Source organism: Diceros bicornis, chromosome 8 (genome assembly GCF_020826845.1).
Source record: "Diceros bicornis minor isolate mBicDic1 chromosome 8, mDicBic1.mat.cur, whole genome shotgun sequence".
NCBI lineage: Eukaryota > Metazoa > Chordata > Mammalia > Perissodactyla > Rhinocerotidae > Diceros > Diceros bicornis.
Window position 1 is genome coordinate 59,895,346 of NC_080747.1, and position 16,380 is coordinate 59,911,725.

The 16,380-nt window shown below is 38.6% G+C and overlaps 1 protein-coding gene across 1 annotated transcript; it reads left to right on the forward strand.

Moving 5' to 3' along the window:
- Positions 1-1,094: 1,094 nt before the first annotated feature.
- Positions 1,095-2,913, forward strand: LOC131409347 (growth-regulated protein homolog gamma-like). The gene is made up of 4 exons (XM_058546439.1): positions 1,095-1,432; positions 1,525-1,648; positions 1,769-1,852; positions 2,174-2,913. The coding sequence occupies exons 1-4, from the start codon at positions 1,222-1,224 to the stop codon at positions 2,187-2,189; spliced, it is 435 nt and encodes a 144-aa protein (XP_058402422.1). The 5' UTR covers positions 1,095-1,221; the 3' UTR covers positions 2,190-2,913.
- Positions 2,914-16,380: the final 13,467 nt, after the last annotated feature.

Below are 16,380 nucleotides of genomic sequence, written 5' to 3' on the forward strand. Positions count from 1 at the left end.
CCCATAATTGGGAGAGCTGAAATTCCTACCCTGGAACCTCTATAGCATCCCCACACACACCTTTCCACTGGTATCCCCACACCTCTCACTGATCTGCATCCAGTGTCACACCTAAACCATCTGAAACCTACACATTACCCAATAAAGGACATTAAAATGGCGGGTGAAAAAATGAGCTACTGAATGGCACAGGCTTGAGTTAGCTTGAAATGTTTTATTAGAAGCCACTAGAAACAAAATATGATTGCAATTATTTCTCTAGAAAGGAAATCAAATCATTAGAGGCAGGAAAGTCCATATCACATGGAAATGAATGAGATTTGTGTCCGTTAAACAACGAAGTGGAATTAGATTCCTGACCTAACACTTAGACATGACACAGGAATACATTTCTTTGCTGCTTAGATGAGCAAAGGGTGCTACTCACACCAGGCCTCAGATCTCACACGCCCATGACCTTTTTAGCGCCTGGACAAAACTAGAAACTGTGAACCCCGTGACACAATGCAGCTTTCCCTCCCCTCAAAAGCTCCAAAATGACCACCAGCCTCCTATTTCAGATTAATCAACGCCATCTATACCAAAAGGTGGTACTCATGAATTTACTCTAGCTCTGGAAGTTCCAGAATTTCACCGGGGAAGTAAACTATGTGGGATTACGACACTTTGTCCTAAGTTAAATGCTGAATTAAACTTTTGACTCTGGTCATCCCCTTACCCCCCGTGAGATGACATGACACACAGTGTGATTTATTTGTGCTTGTAAAATACCAGGAACAAGGAGAACATTCTTATATATAATCTGAGATGACAGATGCATTTTACTAGAGTGTATTTACGCAGATGTAAGTAAAATCATCAAGCCAGAAGATATTTATGCGTATGTAACAAATGAAAAATCAGTTATCCCCCCTCCAGCGCCTTAATTCCCCCAATGCTGATAACTGACGTGTCTCAGGATGCCTGACTCCGTAATAAGTGACACCGCCTCTTGCAAGGCGACTCACTCCCTCTTTGGGGATTTGAGGACGGAAGTGAACAGAGAACTCCGAGTCCGCGGAGTTACAGTCACGCGGGAGGCGACACGCTGGGGGGTGGCACCGGCGGGTCCCCCCACCCCGCTCCACCCGGGGCGGGGCCGCGCTTCCTTCCGCGCCCGGGAGAGACCTGCAGGTCCGGGAATTTCCCTGGCCCGGGGCTGTGAGCTTTCCCGCCCCGACCATGGATAAAAGGGTGCTCCCGTCTCGGGGAGCCACAGAGCTCGCTCCGCCAGCAATCCCGCCGGCCCTCCCGCTCCAGGCACCGCCGCCCCGACCCTCCGAGCTGAGCCCCATGGCCCGCGCCGCCGCCGCCGCCGCCTCCCGCGCTCCCCGGCTCCTCCGGGCCGCGCTGCTGCTCCTGCTCCTGGTCGCCGCCGCCCGGCGCGCAGCAGGTGCCACTCGGCGCCCTGGGGTCCCAGGGGCGGGAGCGAGGTCGAGTGGGTCCACCGGGGGACACCGCTAACCGAGTCCGTTCTCCCCGCAGGCGCGCCCGTGGTCTCTGAACTGCGCTGCCAGTGCCTGCAGACCGTGCAGGGGATTCACCTCAAGAACATCCAGAGTGTGAAGGTGACGTCCCCAGGCTCCCACTGCGCCCAAACCGAAGTCATGTAAGTGCCGCCGCGCGCCGCCGCTGCTACAGTCCTTGTCACCCCCACCGTCCCAATGTCCCCCACCCTGACCCCCAGCCCGACCTTCTGCCTCACGTGTATTCTCCCTTCTCTCTGCAGAGCCACTCTCAAGAATGGACAGGAAACTTGTCTCAACCCCGAAGCCCCCATGGTTAAGAAAATCATCCAAAAGATGCTAAACAAGTGAGTTTCCTGTAACCCCAGGGAAAGTACTTGATCTAATGAATCTAAATAATATGGGGAAAATAATAATAGCTACTTGATGGGGTTTGCTATAAGCCTTAAGTGATGTCATGCATGTACTCTTTTAGCATTATGTTCTGGGTTTTTGAAGCTAATGATACAGTTGTGACCACAGACCCCTTATTCCTAATTAAACAGCATCCAGGAGCCTGGCATTTTCTGCCACACAGAGCAGCAGTGGTATAAGCAGTAACCACTAAGTGCAGGGCTATGTAGTTATTTTTTTGAGTCTTACTAACCGCAACCATTTTCTCAATACAGGGGCAGTGCCAACTGACCTAGAGAGAAGAAGGAAGCCCACTGGTCACTGTTGCAGCCTTAGTGGAATGGGCGTGAAAGAAGAGAAACATACAGCTCCCGGGGCACCTGTACTGTGTTTAATGTGTTTGACTGTTTCTTATGAGAGTTCTTCTATTTATTTACATATGTATTTATTTATTTATTTTTCAAAGCTTGTATATTAATGTTCTATCTAATATTTAAAGATATGAATGTTTGCTAATTCACTGTACTGTTATTTTAAAAGGTTATTTTCATGCTAAATCAAAGTTAGTTCACTCCTATTATTTAATTTGAAGAAGATGCATTTTAAATACTCTTCATTTATTAAACTAATATTTTTTTTGTCGGAGGTTGGGGGTGGGAGGAGACTACACTGAACATCCATTATGACAAAGGCTGGAAATAAATAGTGGGAGATCCAAGCAAATAGGTCACTGTTAATGTAGGGGAATGTATGTGTATATCTATTTTTGTACTGTTGAGAAGAATGTCTGTTATTTATTGTAACAGTTTCACAGTATGTGGTCAACATTTCTGATGTTGAAGCTTAAAGACTACGATGTTCTATATATCCCTTGGACATTTTATGTCTGCCTTGTAAGGCATAATGCCTTGTTTAGTGCTAATTATGTAGTGTTTCTCTATGTCTTGAAATAGAGAAGTTTAAATATTTATTGATATATTTTTAGAAATAACATGAAAATAAAGCTTTTTACAAATGTTGCTTGCTTAGGTTTGTTTTTTACTTCTTGACTTTTTCTTCCTCCTGAATACCCCAGTGTTGTAAATTTATAACAGACTGTGGATCCCACTAATTTAAGGCCTGCTGCTAGCTGGCACGCCTCTTGTTTCACTCTTGTTCATGAAGGCATCTTTGATGCTTTTTCAAAGTCCTTGTAGGCCCCCACCTTAAGAATCCCTGTTTTACATAAAATATTCATTTTGTTTCAGTATAACCAACCTGTTATTCAATTCTAGCTCTTTAAAATTTTTCCAGTATTTATACATATTTTTAAAAGAACTCTCATTTAAATTATTTTGTTAAATGGTTTTTCAAACAATTATACATTCTTTTCCCACATAATGAAGCTGGGAGCTAAATTGTCGTAAAATGGATTCTTCCTCAGAACTCAATTTGTGCAACGGGAAAAAAAAAAAAAACGGAAAAAGCGCGTGGCTGAGCGCTTCATCTGTATGAAGGTCTCAGGTTTCTGAGAAGAGCTTCGTTTTCTAGCCTTCATGGAGAGATAACGATCACTAGGTGTAGTGCTGTTCCAGTGCTTCACAGGTATGGTGATGGTTTAAATATTTCTAAACCTGTAAAGCTGAATTTACCCATTGCCCCAGGATGACAGGAACACATCCGGCCTTCTCAATAGAAACAAAGGCTGTCTGTCATCTCATGATAAAGAAGGATCTGAGTCACCTGGAAAGGAACACACTCTAAATCTGAAAAGAAGGAAAGATGGCGCACGTGTGGGGAGGGCCAGCTAGGATGTGTGCTTGTCTCTCATCCAGGACCTGTTTCTGGGCTCCTACATAGCCTTCAGCAGGAGGAAGAAGGTGGGGGCATACCCAGGCCTGTTCTGAGAAGCGGGGTAACTGCAGACAAGAAACAAATACTCTGAGCCTCCATATCCTCCCCTGAAAATTAAGTAAAATAGTCTCTTCATAACAACAATGGTATATGCTCAGAATGAATGAGATAAGAGATGACAAGAGATTTTCACATATAAAGTATATAGGGTAACTATTCGGGTTAAATACCGATTCAGCTTGAACTAAAGAAGCCTGACTTATGGCCTATCAGATGTACCTTGCACGTCTGCTTTAACCATTAAAGAATGCACTTTCTTAGGATAAGAATGCATCCTTTCCCTCCTATACCCTATCTCTAATGCCAGTATTAGTCCCTTTCCTGACCTGCTAACTTGCAACCGAATACCTCTTTAAAATTTGATGAATATGTGTCCTGGGCGTGTTTAATGTATTTTGTTCTTTGTTCTAAAAAGGTGTAAGACTGTACTGAGAACCATGCTTCTCCAGAATGCTTTCTTCCTTTCTGGAAAAGCCCTTCCCAGATTATGATCCTCACTTTGGCTCAAGTAAAACTCAATTTCTCTCTCTTATCTATAGAATGGTTATTGGTTATTTTGCATCAACATTTCTTGGTGTAGTCTGCAGGATTTCAGAGAAGCCCACCAGAGACTACCTGGACTCTACTTTGAACCGGTGCTTGGTACCATGCAGGCCCATTGAGCCCCTGCAGCTTTATGGCATTCTTCAGGTGCCCCTGGTGAGTTCTTCCTGAAACTCGGACCTCCTTATTTAAGTTGTAGGTCCTGACTTTTGCTTGAGCTGTGTCAAGTCTTAAGACTAGGTATCTTAAGGGCTACTGGTACATACCCTAAGTAAGAGGAACCTAGGGAGAATTTCCTAGGCCAGGGGAGCATAGGGGGAACTTTGGAGTGAACAGTGCAGGCTGATCTTTTTAATTTGGCTTTAAATTGGAAAGAATTGTGTCTATAAAGTCTGAACAAATTGTTTAATAGCAAAATGAGACTGAAAACTCATTCGGCTCTGAAGAGAAGGGACACCAGCTCCTCCCAGTCGTAAGGTGTTCTCAGGTGATTGAGAACCTAGTGGGAGTGTCTGAGGTTGAGCATCGTGATGCACAGCAGTCCTGTAGAGAATTCCATCGTGATCATTCACTTTAAGTAATTGACAGCTCATCCGGGGATGCACACCTGAGGACTGGTCATCCATGTGCTCCGAGCCTCCGTGGTAGGTTTAGACTGCCAGCAGGAGAAACTGAGACACATAAGAGAACGTTCACAACCTTTTGAAGGGAGTGACACTCACAAGCAGCACGCTTCTGATCCACTACACAGTCTTTAGAAATTGTTCGGACTTCATAGTAAAGCGAAACTAAAAGAAAACAGGGAAATTGTGCTAATAAAGCCAACCGGTTCCTGAATTGGCATCTATAATTCTATAATTTCTAAAAGAATTCTATTTGATTGTCTTAAAGTAATCACTTCTATAACTGTAGTAGAAACTAACCCAAATGTCTTTCAAGTTAACATGATAAAAAAAATAATCTTTGGTAAATGAAAGCTTATTTAAGTTTCTTGATTTGAAATAAGCATGACTTCAGAGGTATGAGGATTGGATATGATGCAGACACGGAACCTTCATTCTCCCTGGGGTTATTAATCAAATAAGCTGATGTTATCTCTGTTACAAAATTTGTCAGCAAAAATAACTTAGAATGATAGCTGATTTTGTCTAATGTCTCATGAAGTTTTTGTGGGTAATTTAAACATAATTTTTGAGAGGAAATGATTTAGGTAGATATAAATGAGATAAGAGTTTACAGATTAACTTTTAGTAATAATTATATTTTATGTCGTGTGTACTTACAACAGCTTCTAAAATCTCTTCAGTAACTTAAAACTTCAGAGTATTGATAGATCAAATTAAATGGTGGAAAATTCATTAAATATCTAGATTATTTTCAAATGAGATAAAGAACTATTAATTGCTTAACAAGTATAAGTTTACCACTTTTGTCTTCTTATTACAGGGAAAGTAAAGATGTTTGATTCTATTAGTAAACACGTCTTATGCTTTATTGAAAGGCTGTCCTATGGAGTAGCTCACAACTCTAGAAATTGTGAAATTATTTATACACTTGCCAAGCCACAGAATGCTAATGTAAAAGACAGTCCATAATTGTTTATTTCTTTATTTTTCACTAGTAATTAAGGTGTCTAAGGGTTAAAAATTCTAATTAATATATGTAATTAAAACTACTAAAATAATAAGGGAAATGCCTTAATATGCAAGGAAAATAAAATGTGTTTTCAGTAAAATATATATTTTTATATGAAATTTATATATATATATGAAATGGAAATGCATTTTGTTAAGGAAAACATAGGACAAAATCTGAGTTTTATGCATGGCCAAACTGGCTAAGATTGGAATAAATTTAATTAAGTAAATGAGCTTTAGTATCAAAAATAAGCTAGTGAAAAATTAGAATTTGATTTTCTCTCTCTTACAAGGACAGTTTCCTGGGACTTCTCAAGGAATTTGTTCTCTTTTCCTATAAAGAGGGAGGTACTAAACTAATTAGGTTTATTTGGTATGCTAAATTGCATGGGAAGCATTGTCAAGTAAATGATGATAAACCTTCTTAGGTTATACCATGTAGGTAAATATTACTCATTTTCTTAACCCTGCTACCTCGCTTCCAGCACTACAGGAGAAAAATGACCACGACTGCATTTTATTATCTAAGTTGGTTTACAGATGGCTATTACTTAAAAGATAGGCAGGGACATTGCGAGGCTGAATATCCTGTCCAGCCTCGAGAACGTCCACTGCTCTCTGTTAACCCTGCTAACCCAGTGAAAGATTTCCTTCTACAGGCTCAAGAAATTGGCATGGAAGAAGAGAAACAAACGTGGCAACAAAAAGGAGGAATTTTGAATACCATCATGCAGATGTGATTTGGGCCTGATAACAAACCATAGTGCCTAATAGAACACAATTGCGACTGCACCAGCATATACATAAGTTTACCCATTGGGCACCTAAAAAGATAGTTTTATGGGGAAAACCATATTTTTGGAAGCTTCTTCCCACAGTGGCTCATAAAGCATATGCTCATTGTACTATATTTGTACCATATGTCCTAAACATAATCCCAGGAAAACACTTCTTGGGTCACAAGGTCACTTTCCTCTTCCTAAGGGACCCTTTGAGGTATGGTAATTGGACTTTGTTCAAATGCCACTATCTCAAGCATATAAATGTCCTAGTAATTATCTGTGTGTTCTCACATTGAGTAGAGGCCTTTCCTTGCAGAAGAGAGATGGCTTCAGCAGTAGGTAAATTACTATTGGAAAGGATAATTCCTGTTTGGGGAATTCCTATCGAGTCACACAGTGACCAAGGAACTCATTCCACTGGACAAATAATTAAATCTATTTGTGATATTTGGCCAATAATGCAACATTTTAGCTAATGCTACAATCAAAACTCAATTGGCAAAGCTTTCAGAAGCATTTAATCTCTCATGGCCAAAAGCTCTTCTGCTAGTAATTCTCAATCTTAGATTTACACCTTTTGGTAAATATCAGCTGTCTCCTTTTGAAATAATAACAGGACTGCCTATGCAATGAGATGAGCAAATCTATGAACCAACTTTGCTTAAGGAGATATATTACATTGTTGTTGGAGGAGAGCTCTCATTGAGGAGCTTAAAAGAAATGAAAGGTTGGTAGCTGATTCCTTTCACAGAGAGCTCCTGGGAGATGAAGACCTTAAGGATCATTGACTACAACCTGGAGATTTTATTCATTGAAAAAAGCATGAAATAAAACACTCTCTGCAGCCCCATTGGAAAGGACCAAGCAGGTATATTTAACCAATCCATCCACTACAAAATTAAAGGCCATAGACTCACGGATTTACATTTCTCATTAAGAAAGTCTCCTTTGCCTGAGTGGATTTCAACTTCTGTTTCTGACACCTGACTTTGACTAACCAAGACAAATACCTCCAAACCAGGATGAGAAGAAAATGGCTTCTGTTGGAAACAGCTGGCCCAAGACTCTGAACCAGGCCTGTATTTCCAACCTTATATCTCCTCATTTAAACCCTTGTAATGCTTAAACCATATACCCATTTTATAATTGTTCAATTTAAGATTTTCCTAATACTATCATACTTAAAGAAAGTGATTGGTTTGGAACAGACTGGTCTCGAAGGCCAGGCATTTATTGGGTGGCTCCTAATGGAACTCAATGGTTATATGGAACAAACCTCTGACCTTGGCTACCACTTGGATGGCTAGGATGCTGCACCCTGGGCTTCTGTTAGATGCAGGGAAGAATTTGCCCTGAGACAACATCTGTTGCTGATCTTCCTCTCCTTAAGGCCAAATGGGCTCCTTCAGTGTTCCACTGTTATGACCACCTAGAGGCCATACTTGTTCCTTCCTTGGGGCTAGAAGATGTCATATCACATGTAGAAGCCCTGAGTAAATGTACTCAACAAGCTCTTAGCGATTGTCAAGCAGGAATAGCCTTATTAAATACTGAAATATCTTTAATAATACAGGCTGTCCTTCAAAATAGAATGGCCTTAGATATATTAACTGCATCCCAAGGTGGTACATGTGCAATCGTTCAAACTGAATGCTATGTTTTTATATGTGATGAATCTTCCAAGGTGTCATCTCTGCTATAGCACATGAAAAAGCAGGTGAAGGCCCTAAGCTACCCTACACCTAGTCTTGATTTGTTTAGTTGGCTCCCTTCTAGTATTGGCTGCCTTTTGTGATCCGGATTGCAATTCCTATCTCTATTACTCTTTGGAATTATTGTATTAGTCATAATATTCAAATTAATTACTGTTTTTTTTTGCTCAGTGTTGTAAGACTTGCATGTGGGCTAGAGTAATGATTACTCAGTGACTTGAGATGATCGATCAATCTTACAACCCTGGACAAATTTCCTTTTCTGATAAAGACTATGCCTAAGAACTTATTTTTAATCTAATCATTTCAAGTATTGAATTATCCGTTCTATAATTGTTATAAACAATGTAACTATAAGAAGTCATGTGAAAGCACATGTACAATGTTTGTGTAATAACCAAAAAATAATTGAAAAATTACATAACCTATGAAACACTTCTGCTTTTAATATACCTCTATGCTTGTCCACTATATCTGTTTCCCCCTAATGTGGATAACTGGGTGAATCAATGAAATAAAAGCCTAGCACCAAGGGACATGATGGACCCAGGACAGGCAGCAACCATTCTGGCACCAAGGGACAATATTTTGATCATCAGTGCTTTCTATTGAAAGATTATTGATTGAAAAGGGAAAATGACAAGAGATTTTCACATATTAAGGTATATGGCGTAACTATGCAGTTTCAATACTGATTCAGCTTGAATGAAAGAAGCCTAACTTGTAGTCTATCAGACATATATTGTACATCTGCTTTAACCATTAAAGAATGCACTTTCTTAAGATAAGAATGCATACTTCCCCTCCTATGCCTTATTAGTACCTTTCTCCAACATCAGGGTCATGTTGACCTGCTAATTTGCAACTGAATACCTCTTTGAAACTTTAATGAATACGTATCCTGGGTATGTTTAATGTATGTTGTATAAGACTGTACTGAAAATCATGCTTTTCCGGAATGCTTTCTTCCTTTCTGGAAAAGACCTTCTCAGATTATAATCTTCACTTTGGCTCAAGTAAAATTCACCTTATCTCTCTTATCTATAGAATTGTTATTGGTTATTTTGTGTCAACAGATGGAAAAGCAATGTTTAAACTGTACAGAGGTAAACAAATGCAAATCATTCTGGAAACTATAAATGCCAGCACTGATTCCTTCTTTAACCTCAAGTCAGGAGCATATGTTTTAGGCTGTGGGATAAAAAACTTCCTTGGATTTCTCAGTGTTCTTGTGAAAAGTCCTAGCCTCTTCACATACCATGAGTATTAATGTAGCCATTTGTCTAGCTAATTGCTCTGATCCTAACAGAGAGTAAATCTTCTCTAATCTCCCCCACTGAGGACCCAGTGGTTACATCCAGGACTAGGTCTCAGGTTAAGCCCCAAGGAGTGTGGAAGACTGGAATGCTATCTCCCCATTCATTTACATATCAAAAGAGGTGAAGCCACAGAACTTAGAGACATCCATAGGTCATAAAAGTGGAGACTGGGGACTATCTGGCTCTTGGAGAGATTTATTTACACGTGAAAGAGTTGGTGTTAGGATTTAGGCCTATTGTGTTTCCAAGGAGACCCTTTCAGGAGGGGAATGGGACAAAGTCCTCCTTTCCCTTTATAAGCACAGAAAATGAGTTTTTTCCCCTTCCTTGGCCTATGGAGTGTCTAGCTACTGAAGTAGGACAATTCACCTGGCTTTCATTGCATCGCTCCAGGGGTAAGGCCTGAAGTAACCAGGAAGTGACACACTTATTCACTGTAAGGTAATTAATAAGAAATCTGTCTTTGATCCAGAATACTTGTGTGCATTTAGGATAAAATCTTAAAATATGAATAGCAAAAACTCAACATAGGCCTTGTTAATTTGATATATGGAAAGAAGGATAAAGGAGATGCAGTTAGTTCATATGGTGATTAGGAACATAGGCTATGAAGAATTATACTGAACTGGGAGTAGTTTCCAGTTCTAACACCTTCTAACTGTATGATTTGAGGTGAAGTTTCTTGATTAATCTAAACTTCATGCTCCTTTTATAAAAAAGGTACAATATTAGAGTCTCCTTTTTGAAGCTGTTACTAGAATTGTGCGTTATAATTTTAGTAAAGAGCTAAGCAGTGCCTGAGAGATGATGGTGGCTTTGGAATTTCTGGAAAAAAGACAGAGCAATCTGATTGTAAGTGGAGGTGCACATTAGTTTTCTATTGCTACTGTTGAAACCGAGCACAAAAGTTAAAAAATCTTCCCTGGGCTAGAAGAATAGAACAAAAACTTTGAGATAAGCTTTGCTAACTGTAGCTGTGCATATTAAGTGTAATCAAACTATTGTTTAAAATGAACCAGGTCTTTCTGTCCCTCCTTAGTATATCACTGAGCTGTCTTTCCCAGGAAGTCAAGGTTCAGACATCAAGACTCAGCCTCACAAGGCCAAAGGCAGGCTGAAGATGAAAACTAACCAGAAAAGTCCAGACAGTCAAGGGAAAATTCAGTCTTCAAGGCCAAACACAGGCTGGTGGGAAGGTGCCAACCAGCACTGTCACGTGCTTCCCCTCCCCTACCTAAAACCCCAGAACATGCCCTCCCTCCCCTACCTAAAACCCCAGATGAAAACCCCTACCTTTTTTCCTTCAAGGGGGTGGATCTGAGTTCTAACTAACTCCCGTCTCCTCGTCTGGCTGCCTTTTGATAATAGTAAACCTCTTTCCTTGCCACAAGCCTGGTGTTTTAGTTTTTTTCTTTATTAGCCCTACATGCAGCAGGTAAACGAACCTGTGTTTGGGTTTGGTAATAATTTGGTGAGCCAGCCAGGGGGTTCTTTGCCTGTGGCTCCAGGGCCCTGGGCCAACTGGGATTTCCTGGGAAGCAGTCCAGCAGCTGCCTAGGTGATTTACCCTAGGGGCTGTTCCCAGTATTTTCTGTCTGACCCAGTACCACTGGTCCTAGGCTTGTTTTTCTTGTGGCAAGGAAACAGGCTCTAGATTTGTTTGTTCATTTGTTTGTTTGTTTTGGCTTCTGGTTTGGAACAGACGTCCTTTTGGTGAGTTAAACTGACCTTGTTAAACTGATCGGGTCCTATTTTTCCTTTCTTTGTTTGCCTCTGTTTCAGGGGTTCCGCTCCAGGTTACTGGAGTTTATTCGAGGGTCTCCAATTTTATTGAAAGGACTAGGCATCTTGCTCAGAGAGGGAACTCTGGGACCCCATTTGTTTTTGTTGAGTTGCCTCATTAAGACAAATTGAGTCTTATTTTTCCTTTCCTCTGCTTCGGGGGTTTTGTTTGCCTCTGCTTGCCTCTGCTTCAGGGGTTTTGTCCCAGCATGCTGGAGTTTGGTCAGGGGGGCTCTGACTTTGTTGAAAGGACAAGAGATCTCACTCAAAAAGGACTAACTCTGAGCTCCATTTATTTCGATACTCATGTGTGTGTGTGTGTGTGCGTGTATGTGAATGTGTAGTTTGTTGCCTCAGGGGTTTTGTTCAAGCTTACTAGTATTTGTTTGGGGGGAGCCCCAATTTGTTTAAAGAACTAACTCCTGGCTCCATCTGCTTTGATACTTGTGTGGAAATGTGTGAGTGTGTATAATGTCTGTGTGTGGGTGGCAGCATAATGGGAAACTCAGATTTGATTCCCAGTGTCAGCTCTCTGGGTTATGAATTGCAAAATAGAGATGTTTTCAGTTATAAACCTATGAAAAAGAAAAAGATGAAACTTAATCAAATTTGGAGTCTCAGCTTTCTTTCATGTTCATACAGATGCTAACTTGAAAACAAGTTAACAAAAGAATAAAAAGAAGCTGAGAAAAAAAATAAAGGGACTCTTCTCCACAAGGTGGAAATTTTTTTAAAGGTTTTTAGGTTGTTTTTTTTTTTTTTTTTTTAATAAGGCCAATAAGACAGTGGGGTAAATAAGACAAATATTAGAAAGAGGAAAACAACAAAGAGAAATCAGAAAAGGGAAGAGTCACAGGACTCATCCCAACAAGATGGAATTCTTTAGCTAGTTACTAAAAAGAAAAATGGGATAAATAGAATGGACTTGAATGAGGCTAAAACAAAGTTAATAAAACACTGTCTAAGGTTGGGTGGGTTAAAAGGACCTCATACTGACTCCCCAATATTAAAGGACCTCAAATAGGCCTGTTCTATTCACCCCAGTTTGAGAAAAAATTTTAAAAGCCAGAAGACAGAAATCACAAGGAGAAACCTGTCTCATTTGTCTCTGTTACCGCAATTGTTTGGGGCAACAGATAGGCTGCTAAGGTTAATAAACATACAAAGATTAAAATGTTTGAGCTAATATTATATCAAGAGGTGATGTCAACTTTGCCTGAATGTTTTTTTCTGGGGAATGGATGTTATGTCTGGCTGGGAATGCTTCCCCCATACAATATTATAAGACTGAGACTTATTGATGGAGTCCTAATGGAAGCTATGATTAGCATAAGAGTTGATAAAATCAAGATAAAGTTTTGTAAAAATTGGTATATTTAAATGGGCTTTATGTAAAATGATTACATCTCTTTTGCCTGATTGTATTGTGGGGCTGGACATTGTGTCTTACTGGGGAACGTTTCCCCTGCCTTATATTGTAAGAGCATATAAATCTGCTCTTCTGGCAACGTTAATTAAATATGCTAAAGGAGATTTCACTTTAAAATGGCCAAAATGGGGTAATTTCAGTTTACCCAAACTGGTGTATTTGCATATGTAATCGGAAAAAGCCAGCTACAAAGTTAAACAACCAATGGGAACCCTATTTTAATTTTTTGAGGCTTCTAAATGAAATCAGGAATACCTTCTGCCTCTTTAAAAGCAAATAATTAAATATGCCAGCAGCCAAACCCAAATCTGCTACTCCTCTCTCCTCTCTCTTCCCTATTTCAACTCTCTCGAAACTCCTGATCTAAATTTAAGCAAGTGAAAATAAGTAAACTTTTGAGGTAATTTGGAACTTAATGGTTTCTGGGGAACCTCTGTTTCAGACGAGGCCACCTTAAAGGGTAACCCTTAAAAGAGAGGATTCGAAACCTCTCGTTATGGAATGCAATCTTTGATTAATATACAGAAACTTCTAAAAGATAAAGTTATTTCAAAGAGGGCTATAAAAAGGATCCTTACAACAACAAAAAGAATCTTTAGTAAATGTTTTTGGCCATCTGAGCGGGTCCATCTGCTAGAAAAATAGTTTGGACCAAACTACTCTTCTGAGTTTTGTACCTGAGACCTGGTTAAAATTTTGAAGATATCTATTTGTGTCTATCTGTATGTGAGTCTCTCTCTATATATTTGTCTCCCTCCAGATGGTACAATTTCAAAAGGAACTCTATTTAATTGGATTGAAGTAAGTGCTTATATAAATTATTTCCAAATGTAATAGATACTAACCCAAATGTCTTTCACATTAACATAATATAAAATGACTTTTGGTAAATAAAGCCTTTTTAATTTTATTTGTTTAATTAGCATAAGTATGTTTTCAGAATCATCAACATTGAATATGGTACAAGCACGTTATCTTTGTTACAAAATTTGTCAGCAAAAATTAATAACTTAGAATAATAGCTGATTTTGTCTGATGTTTCATGAGGGTTTTGTAGGAAATAATATAATTGTTGGGAACAAGTAAACTAAAAAGATGTGAAAAGAATGCAAGTTTTTGGAGGACCTTTATAACAATAATGATGTGTTATGGTGTATGTACTTAAAGCAACTCAAGATGATGGTTAATTTATTTAATGGCACATGAAGTTTTTTTGAGTAATCTAAATATACTAATTTGTTCAGAACAAATAATTTAGATAGGTAAAATAAGGTAAGATGTTTTGGGTGCAATAAATATGTTTTATGGTATATAGGCTTGAAAAATAGCTTCCAAAATCTTTTTGGTAACTTAAAACTTTAGAGTTTTGCTAAATTAAGTTAAACAATAAAAATTTGTTGAGTATCTATGTCATTTCCACATAAGATAAAACATTAGAAATTGATTACTAAACAAAGATTTGTCTGCCTTTGGTTTCGTATCTCAAAGAAACTGAAAGATGCATAGGTTTATTGATAAGCATGCTCATAAGCATGCTGAAAAATTTTCTATGAGAAAGCACATATTTCTAAAAAGTCTGTACACGAGGAAAGTAAAATGTATGTTTTCAGTAAAGAAGGTACAAATAAAAATATATTTTTGTTTGTTTTATTAAGAAAGATAAATTTGTCCTAAAGTACTAGGAAAGAAAAAAGGAAGAAAATATGGAACAAATTCTGAATGTAAAAGTAAGTGACTGAAGGTTTGTGGAAGTAAAACCCTGAGGTATTCTGTACATGGTCAAGTTGGCTAAAGTAAGCTAGTGGAAAATTAGAATTTGGCTTTCTCTCCTAAAAAGATAATTCTCTTGAACTTTCGGTCTGCTCTTGCTAAAGAGGTTATAAAAGATTTTTCTTTACCTTTGAGTACGTCTAGCTAAAAGACAGAAAATCTATGTTCTGTTAAAATAATTTCCTATGTTCAAAAGGACTGAGATCTCTCTTTTAAGGTGTTTTTGTGTTTGTTTGTTTGTTTGTTTTTTACTGTTTTAACTCTCTGTTTGCCTTTGACATCTTCTATTGTCACCATGATTAAATGGATAACTAACTAAGCATTGTTTCCTATGTGATCAAGTGTTTTAAAACTTTTTGATATTTTTAACAAACTTCTCCCAAGGTTCAAAACCTGAATAAAGTCTTTCTTTTGACTTAACAGGAAACTTTGAGAATTTCCAATCAGCCCTGAGAATTCTCAAAGAATTTGTTCTCTTTTTCTATAAAGAGGAAAATACTAAACGAATTAGACTTATTTGGTATGTTAAATTACATTGGAAGCATTATAAAATAAATGATAATAAACCTTCCTAGGTTATATTGTGTGGGTAAATGTTGTTAATATAAGTGTTTAAAAAAATATATAACCTTCCAAAAGTTCTGGTCTGGTTGTCAGTCACAATTCTAGTCATTATCTCAAAGTGTTGTATGTCTCAGAAATAGCCAAGCGTCTTTGTCAATTGCCATTTTGAGTATTTTGTCATTTGCAGACAGTCGTTGTTTTACTCTGATGTTTTTGCAAATATGTTTCATCTTCAGAGAGATTCATGGAAAGGACTCTGGCACTGGCTCTAGAATGCAGGTTTCTGATAAACTTTCAGATTATGAAACTGATCTGGGTAAAAAGTTACAGAACTGTAACAGAGAAACTGATGGCCTCAGGAAACCACTAACAGAAGATCAAAAGTTGATATCATGGGCCTGAATAAATTGGTGAGGATAATTATAATTTTTATTACTCTTTGTTTGAAATATTGCTGATTTTTTAATGTTTTGTTTTTACAGATTTGGGGAAACATTTTTCTCTTTTCTCTTAAGGAACTATGACTTATAGCAATTTGTACACAAAATTGAAACATTTATCTTTTTCTCCCTAGCTGATCCCTCCAGAATTTGAAAACTAGTGATGAGTAAGTATTCTTATTTTCATGGCACTACAGTTATTTGCATAACACTGGTTATATTACCAAGGCTTTGACTGGAATGTCATATTTGAGAAAAACATGCAGACTCATATATGACCATACAGCTTTGAGGAACAAAGATTGAACTTTATGGACTAAAGCCACTTGGAAATATTGGCCTGGTATCTTGCTTACAGGGTTCCCAGCAACCTTACCAGATGAGTAAAGAAGGTCACTTCTCTGGCAGGTACAGACAACCTCAGGATGTTTGGGGAACCTTAAGAGAAGAGATGAATTCACCCAAATCTGTAGGTATTGCAGGCATAGTCTAATGACAAGTCCTTGGATTGTCCTGGCCTCGGGAAGCCTATGAAGTTCAATCTGAGATTCCTTATAAAAATTTCCAGCAAAGCAGATTTAAACGAGCCTATATGATCAATTGCCATTCTT